Here is a 17,422-nt window from a genome sequence, read left to right as displayed (position 1 = left end):
TACCTGATATATGTCATCATTTCTGAGAAATATTTTAATAAGTAACACAGATATTTTGTTGTTTTCCCCCACGTACCACTGAATCAAAGAGACCAAATTGTGTTTTGTTTTGTTTTGTTTTTTTTAAATGCAGCCCAGGCAATATTAAGTGTATTTCCATCTATTTCCTGATCCTGAATATGAATTCAGGAATTCATCCAGCAGGGAGATCAACTTGAGGTTGTTATGCTATTAGGTCTATTGAGCACAGGGCACACAAGCCATTCTCCAGTGGGGAACATATCAAAGTATTGGTTTATATTGGTGTACACTCATGTTTACTTACTGATTGTGTCCCAAAATGTCCATGTGGCAGTAATGTCTCCTTTGCCCACTCCTGATGTATCTGTTATTTCTTATATTTTTATATTAACAGCTTTTATTCTATAATAGCTTTAGGAAAACAATAGTAAAATATTTTGGTGTAATAATAACTATTGATACGATTTCTGGAGGCAGAGCAAAAGGAATGAGGCTTCTATATCCTTTCTAGACTACTAGATGTTCATTCCTTCTTTTTCTCTTCTTGTACTGTGTTGAAAGAAATTTCTATTTATTAGCTTATATATATATATATATATATATATATATATATATACATACACACACACATATATATATACATATATATTTTTTCTCATTTTACATATTGATCCAAGTTTCCTCTCCCTCCCTTCCTCCTATGCCTCCCAACTCCCCCTTGCATCCCATCCTCCCACCATTCCACAGGGAGGGTGATGCCTTCCAGGAGGGATCATCAAAATCTATCAAGTCATTAGTCTCTAGGCTAAGGGAGTATCCCTCCATGGGGAATGTGCTCCCAAAGTCCTTTTGTGCTTTAGGGATGCTTCCTGGTTTCATTGTCAGAGGTCCCTTAGACTGCCCAAGCCTTCTAACTGAGACCCATGTTCAGGGGGTCTGATTCAGTCCAATCTGGTTTCCCAGCTATCAGACTGGGGTCCATGAGCTCCCCCTTGTTCCAGGTCAGCTATCTCTGTGGGTTTCCTCAGCCTGGTCTTGACCCCTTTTCTTATCACTCCTCCCTCTCTGCAACTGGATTCCTGGAGTTCAGCTCAGTGTTCAGCTGTGGGTGTCTGCTTCTGTTTTTATCAGTTTCTAGATGAGGGTTCTATGATAGCATATAAGTTAGTTATCAGGGAAGGGCAGTTAAGGTAGCCTTTCCACTGTTGCTCAGATTGTTAGTTGGGGTCATCCTTGTAGGTCTCTGGACATTTCTCTAGAGTGAGTTTTCTGGAGAGTTGGCTCAGCCATTAAAGGCTAGGCTAACAATCAAAAAATGTATCTGCTATTTGTACAGTGACAACTTGGGAACATCAACTGAGTGCCATGCTTCCTTTAGAGAAAATGGTAAAGATTTCCATTTCATTTTTCAGGTACTGGCTGGCCTCAGACTCTCTATGTAACTGATGATGAGCTTACACTCTGAACCTCCTGCCTCTACCTCCTGTGTGCTGCAATTACAAGTGTACTCCAGACAACTGATGCAGTGCTAGGACCAAACCCAAGGTTTCATGACTTCTATATAAGTACTCTACCAACTGAGCTACATCTCTAAGTCTTATTTCCATTTTATGATTTTTAATAGGAACATAATTTTAAATTATTATATTGCCATATGTTAGGCTAATTTGAAATTTTATTTCTGATTGTAGTAATCTCACAGGGGCATTGCAATGCTAATGGGTTGTTTGTATTCTCTTTACTAACTTCTTTACTAACTAAAGACCCAGTAATATAATTTTTAAAACCTAAAGGCTTTACAATGAGTATATAGACTCCAAGGATATTATTATTGAACTCTGTAGGAAATTGAGATCACAAATTTACTCCCTATAACTTGTACTTTGAAGGAGACCCTGTACCTTCTATCACACATGAATTATAGTCAAACTGTAGTTAAGTAGAGGGAAACCTCAGTTATTATGTAGTTAGATAAGAGTATGTTAATGATTACACATTTCTTACTGAGGGTATCATTCAAGCGATACTACAGTAAGAGTGTAAGAAAGGCATGCTCCTAATCTAGAATATCTATAAAATGTACCTGGTCCTTCTGGCTTTCCAGAACATTATTCATTTTCTTTATCTCAACAAGATCATAGTTCTATTTTCTTCTACTAATTCTGTGCAGAAATCCCTTTTGTATTGTTTGTTTGTTTATTTGTTGGTTGAGACAGTGTCTCATGCAGCCCAGACTGCCCTGGAGTTTACCATGTAGCAAAGAATGGCCTTGAACTCCCAATCGTCCGCCTCTACCTCTGAGTCTTGGAATTACAGGCATGTATCACTACACCTAATCTTACTCCCTTGTATTTAAAATACTTTATTACCTGATACAGTGCCTTCCACCAAATTTGTTCTCTCCTTTACAATTGTATATTAAGATTGATGGTTATGAATTTTATAAGGTTCCCTAAAAGCCCATGTATATAATGGGGTTCTAATTTATGGGGTTCTAATTTTCTATAAGTTCAATGGTGTAAAATTTCTTCCCATCTAGAAATATACATGAATATATGATGTAGTCTATGTGAACCCATGTAGAGTAGATGGCATTGATTGATTATATTTAAGGAATGATTTATAAACACAAAAATCTTCTTTAAAATCTACTTTTGAAATTGGTTCTTTACTTTTCATATTATAAATTATTCAGAAGAGAAGAAACCTGACAATCATGTAAAACAGGACTCTGATTTTTTTAAACAATCTCCAACTGAAAACAAGTTATTGAGAAAATAATCAACTTCTAGTGTTTGTTTTGAGTGGCAATTAGAGAAGAGTATGGGTTCTTTGCTCAGCAAGACAGTTTCCCTTTTCTCATTGAATTATAATTTATGAGACCCAAAGGAGTCTTTCTTCCTGGAACCTCAGGGTGTCTCTAAACATTATGTCCCAGTATAAACTCAGGTACCCAGGGACATGTGCTGTTCGTGTTCATTCTCTGCCAATGGTGAACTGCTATGGTGAAGTTGGAGGGCTGTGAGACCTGCCCTCGTGTGCATTATGAATGGTCAGGTAACGGAATGCATGCTATTCAGATAAATGAGCAGGCTGCTGCCCATACTGCTCATGGTGCCCCCTGGATCTGTGCTGTAGGAGTAATGTAATACACTTCTTTCAGTTCTCTTTTGAAAGGGATATTGCTGATACTCCCTCTCTGTGATATTGACCATATGCTCATGAACAAGCAGTCTTTGTGTTAGAGAACTATAAGCTTTTCTGTCATGACAGGCAGCTAGCTCTTGGGGTGGTTTGAAGAAGAGGAAGTGTGATTATATGAAAAGTGTTGGTGTTCCCTAAAGCCAAATAATGCCTAATGAACTATTCCATAGTTCCCCCTAAGCTCCATTTCATCATATTGGCTTGCATATTTCTTCCTGGGGAAAAAAAGAGAATAAAGAAACAGGCATGATGATATTCCAGAGAGCTCAAAATTCTTGAATACTATAATGGATAGTTTTAGAAAATATTCCAAGCTCGTGCTGTTGAGATTCTGTGGACTATGACTTAGCCCAGGCTCTCGGGTCACAAGAACATGAGGAATAAGAGCAGAATAAGGCATAGTGACAAGTTTCAGAAGTGACCTTCATGATACCCAGAAGATTCTGTCATCAGGGCCAATGGGTATATGAAGGATACCATGGTTTGTGGCTGGGAGAAAACACTTCCAGTGAACCCCAAGGAATAGAATACACACAGATGTAAGCATTGATGAGAAGTCTAGCATGGAATCTCTTTAGTGCAATAATACTGGCCTCTTTTGCAGATTATGGCCATGTTCCAGCTGTTACCAGTGTTGATAATTCTTCCTTTCCCTGCTCCCAATGTCCTCTGCTGGAAAATCTTTCCTAGTAGACTTTCTGAAGAGTCTCCCTTCTTCCTGTTCTTCCAAACTCAAGTCATTCCTTCACCTTTTCCATTGAGTATAGGCCTAATTATTTATTTAACATTTTCCTACTTGATACTGTATTATGAGCTTGTTTATTTTGGTTTCTGCCCTCTCTTTCCTACTAGAATACCCATTCTTTGGATACTGTTGGTTTTTCTTTCTCTAGTTATTTGACACACTGATGCCCAACATACAGCATAGTTGGTGCCAATGTGTTCAGTAAACAAGTGTTAAATGAATAATGAAGTCTCATTCTTAACAAAGAACATTCACTTTAAGGCTGTTTAAGACAATGTCTTTAATCTCAGATCATTAATCCAGCTCACACCTAGGAAATCATACTGTGTTTCCTGCTAAAAACCTCACAAAAACTCTTGGGTTTAAAAAGTTCAGGCTTGGTTTGGAGCTATAAACCTCAGTAACTTTTTTTATTAACTATTTAAAGTCCCTGATTTTTTATCTCACCACTTTATCCTAATATTTGCTTACTGTCTTCCCCAAATTGATCTTGAATCTAATAATAATGATAATAAAAATTAATAATATTAATTATGCAAAAGAGGGAAATTTTGTTTGTAGTTTTTTAGGACAATCTCTAATAACTTCAGACTGAGTCTTTGAGAAATTAGTATTCTACAACAAGTCACTCTAATGTTCTTTGTAGTGACATTTTCCTCCCTACAATGTATTCCCACTAGTTAGAAGAAGAATAATAGGAAGTTCCTTTGTTGGTTATCCACATCTCACAATGAACTACCAAAAACTTAGGAAAATAGAGAAGTTTACAAAAGAATTCCACGCAGATAATTGGTAACAACACTATCAGTCATGGCTTCCCAGGGTAATTCAACATCAGTGCTCCTAAGTCTCCACTCAGATGTTTGCTTTAAAGTATACATCACACTGGTATGGTGGTGTGTGCTTGTTTGCAGTATTTGGGAGACTGAGGCGGGAGAATAAGTAATTTGAGGCAAACCTGGTCTATATAGCTAGTTCCAAGCCAACATAAGAGACTAGAAAAGATGCTGTCCTGGAAGAACCCCAGGTTGGCTAAATGAAATTTGAACTCTAAGTGGACAGAGTCATTTGAGGCTGAAGGTGATTCAACATTTTAAGCAGAAAGTATAGTTTGCAGATAACAAGTATGCAGCTGCCAAACAAAGCAACAAAAGCTATGTGATGCTATAGCCAGAAATGACTCCTGTCCAATCATGCTAACTAATATTACTGTTTCCATAAACAAGTACGGTTGAAAGTCAGCATCTTGTGGGACACAAATTGGGGATTTTCAACAAAAATTGTCAGCTAAAGTCAACTGTTATTCTACCAAAGACTATCTAAAGTTGACTTTTAAATACAGAAAAGCCAGCAACACAGCTCATTTGTGGGTGTGTATTGCCAAAGCTGATGACCTGAGTTCCATCCCTAAGACTCACATAGTGGAGAAAACCAACCCTTTATTGTCCAACTTCTATACATGTGCTGTGGCATGTATGTGTACACATATACACAAAAATAAATAAATTTAATAAAATAAAAACAAATAAATTGTGGTTGTTTGAATGAGAATGGCTCTCATAGGCTCATGTATTTGAGTGTTTGGTATCCAGTTGGTGGAACTGTTTGGGAAGGACTAGGAGGAGTGGCCTTATTGAAGGAGTTATGCCATTGGGAGAAGGCTTTGAGGTTTTAAACCAAAGCATTCTCAGTTAGAGTTCTCCTCTCTGCCTCCTACTCGAGGATCTGTTGTAATCTCTTAGCTACTACTCCAGCACCATGCCTTTCTGGTGCCATGCTCACCACCATGATGGTCATGGACACTCTAAGTCCCAATAAACTCTTTTCTTCTATAAGTTGGCCATGGTGTCTTAACGCAGCAATATAAAGCTAACCAATACAAAAATAAAATTAGAATAGATCAGTAGAATTCTGAATCTTGAATATCATCTACCACAGCTCTCAAGCTTGGAGGCTTTCACACTAAATTTTACTTTCAAGGAATAAAAACAACTTACTGTTGCGGCAAGGAGAGTGCTCAGCGTAAGCACTGAAATTCTGAATTGCTACGTAGCATGTGCCAACAGGGTCCTTTGCTGGGTTAGGTTTAAGAGTTCTCCAGTGATACAAAGGGGCACAGGCCTGTGGAAATCAAAGGCAAAACATACAGCTTTGATGTAGGTTTCTTAGACAATAGTTTGATTTGAATTGTTAACTAGTGTAACAAAAGTTATAGGTAATTATATTAAATTGTTAAGTGAACTAATTGACCTCCAACTAATTTTTAATATTAATTCATTGAAAAACTGTAAAATCTATGCATAGATGTATGATCCTACCCATGGTAGAATTTTTGATTAAATAAAAGGTAAACTGATGAAGGAAAATAATTTCCTAAAAGCCAAAAATTCACATTTTCTATTTATTCCTTTTAAAAAAATGGGTCTCTGTAACAGCAAATGACATTCAAGTGGTGAATGACCTGACACTATGTCCTAAAATAACTCACCATTTCCTTTGTCTGGTTGTTAATACTTAAAAATAGCTTTCAAATATTCATGCAGTTTAATACCTTTGTTTTGTGGTCTGCCTAGTATATCACTGAAATTCCATCTTATGAATTTTTAAACAATGACTGCTGTGTAGGCATAGCTCAGATGTAACTGTTTTTATCCTTGGAAAAACTGGAGGTCAAAGAGCATTGTGGATCAGCAAGCATTCAAAAGGGCAGACACAATAACACATGCACATTTCTAAGACATGTGACCACTGGCAAGAAACCCAAAAACTGTGGTTCTGTTTGCTTTGGAGAAATGTATTCTGATAAACTCCAGTGGCCACAGATAACCTTCAAGAGGGAGATGAACTACTCTAATCATTCCATAAATACATGTTCAATTCTAAAATGGCAAAAATCCTTCAGGACATAAATAAAACACTCCATGATTATTTCCAGGTAAAATATAGAATGGAAAATTTGAGAAGAATGCATACTATGAAAACATTTACTCACACATTAAAGCCTTTCTTAGAATTTATTTAACTGCTGGCTACACTAAACATGGAGCTTTGCATGTAAAATCTCCTTAATAAATAAATTAGTGCTAAATGAAATTAAATCCATATCCTCTAGATAAAAGTTGAAACACAGTTTGTATATCAGGTTATTATGCATTAGTTCTTACATCTTTGATTTTATGGTATGTAATTTGTTATATCAGATACTTATTTGATGACTTACATGTTCTAATTTTAGGACTCTGGTGAAATCAAAACCATACTTGTTAAAGTATGCCTTGTGATGCATTTAAAGGAATATGTTAGTGTGAAATGAGAGGACAGACTTCAAATTAACTTGCTTAATATCAGGAGTTTTGCCAGCAAAAGCTAATTTAAACAATAATAAGAGAAGTGTGCTTAATTCGTGGCATGATCTGATTTTGTCTTCTTTTAATTAACCTGTTTATAAACTTCAGTATAAAACATCTTGTAAATAAACATTATACACCAAAATTAACCAGACTCAAAGTCTATACATCTCAGCTAGAGTAGCCATTTGGGAGCTATGGAGCTTCACATTGGGTTTTACACTTTTGACTATTAAATATATTTTCAGGCATTTATCCACCACCAAAAATGAAAAATATGTGGCAGAATCAGAACTACAAAAAACAAATAGATTTAATACTCTCTTTCATGGCCTGTGTCCAACAACTGCATTGAGCCCTTTCACAACACACACACACACACACACACACGTGCAAAATCCAAGCCCTCCAGATATTTTAAAAAGCCATTCATTTCTCAATAGTTTAGATACATATACCTATTGACAATGATAAGGGAATAAAATAAAAGTCATATAGTATTTGTGATCTGAGAGATCCCAACCTAAAAGTGGGATTGTTTACTTTAAAAACCATTAATGAATTCAGAAACATTGGTTAGCTGGTAGTTTTTAAAGGTCTTAATATTAAGAAAAACATTCCTACTGTTCTAAAAAAAAAAAAAAAAAGACCCACCCCCCAGTAGATGAACATTTAAACAACCCCAGAGTCATTTCCCAAGACTGGTTCAATTTCTGATCTTTAATAATAAGGTGTTTACCCCCTTAGGGTGTAGCTTTAAACTTTGCAACTTTCCTAGTAATTTTTACAGTGTTTGCAAATAGCTGGGATTTTAGGAAAAGGGGCTTCATTTCCTATAGCTTTGAGTACGTTTATAAAAAAAAAAAAAAAAAAAAAAAAGGATTCTTTAATTTCAAACACTAACTGTCTGATTTTACACAGCACTATTTTTTAAACAGCCATGAGGTCTACTATCACATCCCTCTAGAAAAGTGTCTCCATAAGTCACACATTAAATTGTGTGATGCAAACAGTTCCCCAAACCATTCATACTCACCACGACTTTTCCTTTGTGAGCTCTCACTGTTGCTCCAAACCATTGGTTTGATTTAAACTCTATAGGTTCTTTGGTTCCATTAACTCTGATTTTCCTGTTGTCTGACAAGAATGATGAATGATGAATAGTTTATCAAGTATGGCAGCCAATGAAAATTACAACAATACATTTATATATATATTAAGGCAACAGAATGAATGCCACTCTTTCTCAAACTTGTCTAAAGAGTTGAAAGAGAGGAAAATATTTCAAGGGGCAGAATTATCCTGATATCTAAACCAAACAAAGACCCTGCAAGGAAAGAAACCCATGCAATCATTTTATATGTGGAGACATCATTGCCAATGTTCAACATTCTATCATGTTCAAAACTCTCAATATTAGGGATAGTAGGAAGAACACAACAGAAGCCATATATCACAAGTTGATGCCATACTCTATGGTGTAAAGTTAAAACCATACATAGATCAAAAGAAGAAAGGATACCCTCTCTTTTAGTTTATTTATGTGTATGTGTGTGTGCCTGTTTGTGAACAGTGCCCTCAGAGGCTGGAGAATGGCATCAGAGTCCCTGGAACTGGAGTTATAAACAGTTGTGGGCTTCCTCGTTTGGGTACTATAAACTGAACCTGGGTCCTCTGCAAAATGAGAAAATGCTCTAAACTGCTAAGCCATCTCCAAAGACCCCACCTTGTCCACATATATTCTAACAAAATATTAGAAATATCTAGGGTTATAAGACAGGAAAGGGCATCAGAAAGGAAGAAAAAATAATTCTCTGTGCAGATAATACAGTGTTATATGTGGAAAATACTAGATGCTCCAGAGAAAAATAGAAATAAAGTTTTAAGCCAGGTAGTGGTGGTACACAACTTTAATTTCAGCATTCAGGAGGCAGAAGCAGGAAGATTTCTGTAAGTTCAAGGTCATCCTGGTCTACAAAGAAAGTTCCAGTCCAGTCAGGACTGTTACACAGAGAAATTTGGTTTCAAAAATGTTTTTCATAAAACTGAAGGATATAAAATTAGCAAAGAAAAATTGGAGGCCTAGGGATATAGCTAAATGACAGAGTGCTTGTTCTGAATATGTGAACCTTGCAACACACATGCACACACACACAGAAAGAAAGGAGAGAGAAAGAGGAAGAGAGAGAGAAATAAGAAATGAATATGGTGGCATAAATTTATAATCCATCCCTGAGGGAAGCTGAAGCAGAAGAATTTGATACAACCTATGCTACATAGAATTTTCAAAACCAGCTTGGGCTGTATAAGGAAACTCTTGACATCTACAAATATCAGTACCTTTATTGTAACTTAGGAAGATCTGTGAATGAATTAAAGAAAACAATAAAGCACAATAACATCAAAATTTCTGTAATAAATTTGTAGCAAAAGTAAAATATTAACATGTAAAAACCATACAATATTGACGAATGAAACTGATGAAGACAAAAAAACAGTGGAAAAGATATCCCATGTTGGAAAAATTTCTAGTGTTAAAGTGAACATGATAATCAACATTATTACAGACTTGATACAATCCCTATAAAATCTCTAATGAGGTTCTTCACAGAAAGAAATTTTCATAACAAATAACAAAGATCCCCACATAGCCAAAGTAATCATAAAAAAATGAACAAACCTAGAGACATTGCTGTACTTCACTTTAAAATATGATACACTAAATAATCATAGAAATCATTTAAAATCATTTAAAATAAGCACAAGGAGCAATAGAATAAGAGAGAGAGTGCAGAGATAAACTCACATATTTTCAGTTTCTCTAGCTGACGTTCAACAAAGGTATTAAGGACATACAGCAGAATAGCTACTAAATAAATGGTTGAAACAACTACATACATGTAGAAGAAAGAAGTTACACCCTTATCCTATACAAACCCATGTACAAAACCCAGTCAAAATACATTAGAACTGTAAACCACAAGGAAGAATATAAAGGAAAAAGTTTATGGCATTGGTCTCAGCAAAGAATTTTTTTGGACATGACCCCAAAGCAAAAATAGACAATAGAATTTTATCAAAATACAGTGAAGAGACAAGCTATGGTGTTGAAGAAAATATTGGAAAACATCTGATAAGGGACTATCTTAATTGAATAAGAAATTCAAACAACTCAATAGCAAGACAGAAATAATGCCAATTAAAAAACTGAACAAAGGACCTGACCAAGAATTTCTCAAAAGATATAAAAATGACAATGTGTTCAAAAGAAGATATAAAAATGAAAATGTGTTCCATATACTAGTCATCATGAAGTGAAAATTCATAACATAGTGAAATATCAATTTACCTCAGGAGGAAAAAGGGTATTACTAAAAAGACTAAAGCAAATTGGTGAGAATGTGAGATAAGAAACCTTTATACAAGGTGGGTATGGATATACACTGGTCCACTAGCCATGGAAAATAATATGCAAGTCCTTTTAGAATTTAAAATAGAACTACTACATGATCCAGAAGCCCCTCCTACAATGTCTGCACCCCCCAAAAGGAGTATGTTGATGAGCTAGCCTTACTCCATGTTCATGATGACATAACTCACAATAGCCAAGATATGGAGTCCTCTTTATTGTACACCAGTAGAAGAATGAATAAGAAATGTGGTTCAAAAACACAGTAGATTATTTGACTTGGTAAAAGAAGAAAATCCTATTATTTGCAAGCATGGATGGATCTGTAGCATCTTATATTAGTCTCTCTCTCTCTCTCAGGCACACACACACACACAGTGCATGAGCACAACTGTGTGTGGAATATAAAGAAACCAAACTTACAGAAGCACATGGTGTTTGTTAGAAGGTACTATGGATGCATGATCAAAAGGTGACAAGTTGCATACATTCTGAAGATTTATCATACAGTATTTCACCAATAGTTTTTAATGATATATTATATACGGGAGATTCTAAAAGAATAGATTTTGAATGTTATTATCAATAGAAAAATGTTAATAATGTTAGGTAATTGTTGTTTAAATAAGAAATGTCTGTCTTAGGCTTATGTATTTAAACACTTGGTTCCAAGATGGTGGCAATGTTTGGAGAGTTTATAGTACACTAAGAAGTACATTTCTTCTTGATAGAGAAGGGATGTCACTGGGGAATGCTTTGAGGATTAATAGCTACAGCCTACTTCCAGTCCTGCCCTACCCCTGTTCCCTATGGGTAAATGAAACCCAGTCAATTAATTTACTGCTCTTGCTCTCATATGGACCCTATCATGATAGGCTCTGCTCTTTTGGAAGCATGAGCCAAAACAAACTATCTTTCCAAAGTTGTTTCTGGTCACAGTATTTTATCACAGTAACATACAAGTAACTAAATCATTGGTAGATACATTAAGTAGTTTGATTTGGATTTTCTATAGTACATATATATTATAGAAATGTAATATATATATGATATGTAAATATAATATATATGTTTCAAAGTGTCACATTGTATACTATATATCTGTAGTTCTATTTAAATATATTTGAAAACTAATTTTAATACATTGTAGGAATATCTCTTTAAGTCTAAGCTATAAGAATGTTTTAAACCTGGGAATATGGCTTAGTTATAGAGTGCTTGTTTAGCATGCATTGGATCAAGGTTTGATCCCAGCTCTGAAAAAAATAGCTTGCATGAGGGTGACTTTCATCACACACATCCAACATGAAATTATGCATAATATACCTCACAACTTAAAGGAAGTTTTTTCTTACGTTACATATTGCAGAGATAACTCCACCTTCCACATAATGTGGTCTTTGAGCATCTTGCATGTATATATCAGTCAGTCTTAATAGGACGCCAGATCATTGTCACTTTTTTAAAGAATACTAAATTTTTTTTCAATAGTAAAACATGTAAGAGTCTTACTGCGGGGCTTGAGTGATTGCTTAACCATTAAGAATGCTTGTTACTCCTCCAGAAGACAAGAAGCCAATTCCCAGCACCCATTTGTGATGAGGAATGTTCTTCTGTATATATTTTTGTCTTATTGGTTGATGAATAAAACACTGTTTGGCCAGGCAGGATGATAAGTAGGACTAGGAGACATGGAGGATTCTAGGAAGTATAGGCAGAGAGGAGTCATTATGTGATCCCAGGAAGTGATGTAGCTGGATAGAAACTGTTACTAGCTAACCATAGAAGTCTGGAGGTCTGTACAGACAGGCAAGCAGTGACATAGCTGGGCATAATCAGAATATAAGCAGAGACACACATGAAATAGCTCTCTTCTCTGAGGAAACAGTGAGCAGTCATCATATAGGGTGCAGGAGGAGTAACACCATATTGGGCATAACTGGGTAGGGCACAGCCTCATGGCAATATATAGATTGATAGAAATGGGTTAATAATTATGACAGTGCTAGCCAATAGGAAATGCTAGTCACCAGTCAACAGTTTCATAACTAATATAGTATCTGTGTGTTTATTTGGGGGCTCAAGGTCTGAGGGACCTGCTGGGCCAAAAACCTCACATTACACACGTGGGCCACTCACAATCAACTACCTATAACTTCAAGTTCAGGAGATCCAGTATTGTCTTCTGGACTTCTTCAACACCCATGAACACAGGTGGTACTCACCCATGCATAAACACACATACATCACATACTAAAATTAAATATTAAAAGCAAATACCCTTCTTTCTGGCCAAATGAGCACCAAGTGTCGGGGCATGCATCAGAATCCATCATGAAGGGATGCTCAGGGCTTGGCTTTTTACCTGAGTAGCACCTGTCCACACTACCACAATCTTCCATTGCCTTTTTAGATCTCAGCCTGATGGAGGCTAGATACAGAGAAATTCAGCCCAAGTGTAACACACTTCAGGTCCTGATCAAAAGCAGTGATCATTCCTTTCACCCTTGATCATAGTCAACTGACTCAGCCATGTGACTTCATCTGCTCCAATCCAAGGTGCTCCATAGTAATAGCTAAGGAATTCCTAAGGACATTTGTCCTAAACCATTTTACCTGCATGTGTTTTCTCTCATGCCAATTTTTATTTTTCTTCCTTGCCTCTCAAATAAATACATTACAAAATGAAATTTTAAGTCCTATTAGGTAAGGCCAAAGTAAACATCTAATTAAGACTTCAGCTGAGTTTACTCATTACTATAGGCATTTTTTATAAAGAATAATGTATTCAATCTGAATCTAAAATTTACACTGTGACATGTTAGTAGAAAATCATGAATTTCCTTTTCAAAAACCTTAGCTTTGATGTTTCTGGTGTATTTTTAAAAAGACAAGTTCTGGAAAATTTCACCCAAATGCACACAACTGGCAAAGAATTACAACATCTTGCAGCTTTAGGCCTGAAATGGAATTCCCAAACACTGCCATTTGTGTCTAGGTGGCATGGGTGACCAAAAAACTCAAAGTCACGGGATCGTGCCTCCACTAACTGATCTTGGCTGATTTGTTCAACTTCTGGGAATTCTCAGTCCTTTTGCAGCTGATCTGCCACTTTGCAGCTGATCAAAAGTCACCAAGATCATAAGCAGCAGTTGACATAGGAGTATTTATAAATTGACAGTCATATTAAGCAGAATCTTCTAGTAATCTGACCAAATGTCCATAATTCTTTAAAAACATCTTATTAGAAACTCAGAAAGTCAAACTACATCTGAGAAATGGAAAGGAACTCACAGAAGCACAAGCATAGTAGGCTATTATTAGTGATTTGTGGGACTGGGGAATAAAATATGTGACACCTCAGGAGATCATCAATGTGGCTTTGATTAAGCATGGGGGAGAAAGTACTGGAGCGGCTTTGAAACTTCTAACATAGTAAAAAGTCAGGAGACTGGCAACTCAAACATTCATAGTTAAAAAAGATCCCCAAAGGACTTAAGAGAATCAGGCTTCTGTAAGGAAGTAAGAAAATTATGAGGAAAATAATTCCAGTTCCAAGCCTGGCTTTGTTTTGTGGGTTTGTGGGACTGAATGGTGTGAGTCTGTGGGTGCCTGCTAAGTTTTTTGGTGGTTTTTTTTTTGTTTGTTTGTTTTTGTTTTTGTTTTTGTTTTTGTTTTTTTGTTTTTTGTTTTTTTTTTTTTTTTTTTTTTTTGCTACTATAGGTTGAGCTGAATGATGGATGATAAGAGAGTAAACTATGGTTATTTGTAGAAACAAGTTTTTTGTAGTTGAAAAATACCAATAAATGAGTTTTGTTGATTCCATTTTCAATCCAAGCAGTATCATAGAGAAGATTCCTACTGCATCAGTCTCAATTTCTCCTGATCTGTTCTGATGTGAGTGTGTTATTCTTTCACTGATCCTGAGCATCCACAAGTCATCTTTTAGGAATTCTGTTTGGGTCCACAAACTGAAGGCCAGGCCCTATTGTGAAAGCAATGCTCATACAACTCACTGAACATGGAAAGAATGAGCTTGTGCCTACACAGAACTTTCTAGAGTCTATGACATGGAAAGCTACTCTATATGCTACCAAAAGAGAAAAGTAAACACCAACTCAACCATGAAACCTTTTATCTACAATCTGTCCTATTTGCAAACTATGCGAGGGCAATGGTAGCACAAATCTTGTGTGAGTAACCAACTGAGGTCTGATCTGATTTTAAGCCCACTCCATGAGATGAAACCCATACCTGACACTGTTTGGGTGACCAGGAACCAGAGTCCAGATAGCCTCTGGTTATCTGGGTAAACCCAAATACTACTGGTCTTTAAAAAAATGGTAATAAAATGTCTCCTTATGATATTCTGCTACTCATATATTTATGCCTTAGTCAGCCATCATCAGATAGGCCTCCTGCTGCAGCAGATACAGAGACCCACAGCCAAACATTAAGCAGAGAGAAAGAACTTGGAATGCACACTCTAAATGAGATGTCTCCACCAAATCCCTCCCCACAGAGTTCAGGGAACCCTGTAGAAGAGGAGGCAGAAGGAGTTGGGAGACAGAGGATGGAGGACACCAGGAGAACAAGAACATCTAAGTCAACTGACTAAAGATCATACGGACTCAGAACTGAAACAGGAGTCACAGGGCCTACATGGCTCTGTACCAGGTTCTGTGCATAAATACTACAGCTTTCAGTTTAGTACTTTTATGGGGCCTGAATCTATAAATGAATGGGTGCCTTCTCTTGGGCCTCTTTTATTTTTCTGTTAGTTTTGTTAAAAATTCTGTTTGGAGCTAGTGATGTGGCTCACTGGGGAAGGTGCTAGTCTGCCAGTCACAGAAGCCTGAGTTCTTACACTCAAGCCCTGGAGTCCACATAATAGTGGGGCAAGAGAACTTACTGCACAGAGCTGCCTTCTTCCACTCGGGGAGCCCACACGTACATCATCTGCATACACAATAGTAACACATTTCAAAACAGTTGAATAAAAATAAAAACTCTGTTTCACAAGAGAAAACAAATTTGACCAACAAATAATCTAATTAACTGAACAGACAGCTCTTGAAAGCCAAAATAAAGATGGCCAATGAGCATTTGAAAACAAATTCTACATCTTTAACCATAAGAAAAAATCAAATTACAACTGCACCAAGATTTCATGTCACACTAGCCAGATGGCTGTCATCAGGAATACAGATGGCAAATGCTGGCAAGAATGCATGAGAAATGAAGATCACATACATTCCTGGTGAGAATGTAAAATGCTGCAGCCACTCTGAACATCAGCTGCCTCGGGATCCAGTGATACCACTCCTGGTGAGACTTTCCAAAATAAAAAGTAAAGAGGAAGCTGAGACTAGAATCCATTGATAGAGACTTTACCTGGCTTATGTGAGGCTCTAGGGTCAACTTCCATTGCAACATATAGAACCCAACCATTGTAAATTTCACTTAAGTAACACATTTGGTTAGTGCTGAAAGTGATTTCTCCTAATGTCACATCTTCCCCCTTCAGAACATTGTTTCATACCATTTGGCATGACTCTGGGTGTAATGCTATATACCACATACTGGTGCTCAATAAGCCTTCCATACTTGGAAAATGGCTTTCATTCAATTGATCTGACCTTTAGTGAAAAGTAGCCCCAGACAATAACTCCCACTACTCATCACTATTTCCACACTTCTAGTCTCTCCTTTATGGCAGGAACTGAATCCTGGAAAACACATTTCTAGGACTTCTTATGAACAAGATTCAGGATGAACAATAAGAGGGGAACAGGGAGCCTGCTACTTTCTGGCACCACCTGGGTAGACTCATGGGATTCAGTGGTGGCAGATGTGATGTTTCTTCAGTCTAGCCACTCCCAGATGCTGCCCTGACACCTCATGTCTCTGGTGTGCTCTGATAGGCTGAGATCATGTTACATGATCCCCACACTTCTAGATTCCTTGATCCATGGAAGCACCTCTCTTTCCCAGGGTTTACAAGCCTTTCAGCTGCTGTATTAACTTCTTCCCTAATCATCACAGACAAAGTGGGCTCTATGCTCCACCTGAATCCAAACCCAACCCTGACTGCTGCACTAAGGACAAGGCAGAATATTTAGGGCAGGCTTCATGTCCTTTGAAGGAGAAGGAAGTTACCTGGTCACCCCAGAGCATTGCCTACTCCACAAACCTTTCTTTCTTTCTTCCTTCCTTCCTTCCTTCCTTCCTTCCTTCCTTCCTCCCTTTCCTCCTCTTCTTTCTTTCTTTCTTTTTTCTTTCTTCTTTCTTTCTTTCTTTCTTTCTTTCTTTCTTTCTTTCTTTCTTTCTTCAAAACAGGGTTTCTCTATGTAGCTTTGTAGACCAAGCTGGCTTTGAACTCACAGAGATGCTCCTGCCTCTGCCTCCTGAGTACTGGGATTAAAGTCATACGCCGCCACCACCTGGTTATAACTTTCTAACAGATTATAAATGACAGATGAAACAAAGCCCAAAGACAGGAAATACTTTCCAAGTGACTATATGCAATTTAAAGTTTTCTAAGTTGCAGTAGACTATTTACAAAGTTAATAAATAATGAAATACTGTGTGATTTCTTTTCAAGAGAACTAACAATATAATTAATATATAAAAGAACTCCCAAGTCAATAAACAGAAGACAAAACTTCAATAGAAAAACCACTGTTGATGAGAATA

The 17,422-nt window shown here is 36.7% G+C and overlaps 1 protein-coding gene across 1 annotated transcript in view; it reads right to left on the bottom strand.

Moving 5' to 3' along the window:
- The window catches only part of LOC127215285 (integrin alpha-8), a gene marked incomplete at its 5' end in the record, with an annotated part of 131,197 nt that extends 122,743 nt beyond the window's left edge, over positions 1 to 8,454 (bottom strand). Inside the window, 2 exons of the mRNA XM_051175660.1 lie at positions 5,968 to 6,091; positions 8,354 to 8,454. Of these exons, the coding sequence (XP_051031617.1) occupies positions 5,968 to 6,091; positions 8,354 to 8,454 (225 nt within the window). The remainder of the gene's footprint in view (positions 1 to 5,967; positions 6,092 to 8,353) is intronic.
- Between the last annotated feature and the right edge of the window lie 8,968 nt (positions 8,455 to 17,422).

The sequence above is a fragment of the Phodopus roborovskii genome, unplaced genomic scaffold (assembly GCF_943737965.1).
Source record: "Phodopus roborovskii unplaced genomic scaffold, PHOROB, whole genome shotgun sequence".
Classification (NCBI taxonomy): Eukaryota; Metazoa; Chordata; class Mammalia; order Rodentia; family Cricetidae; genus Phodopus; species Phodopus roborovskii.
The sequence above is the reverse complement of the archived record's forward strand: the minus strand, read 5'-3'. Positions and strand labels throughout refer to the sequence as shown.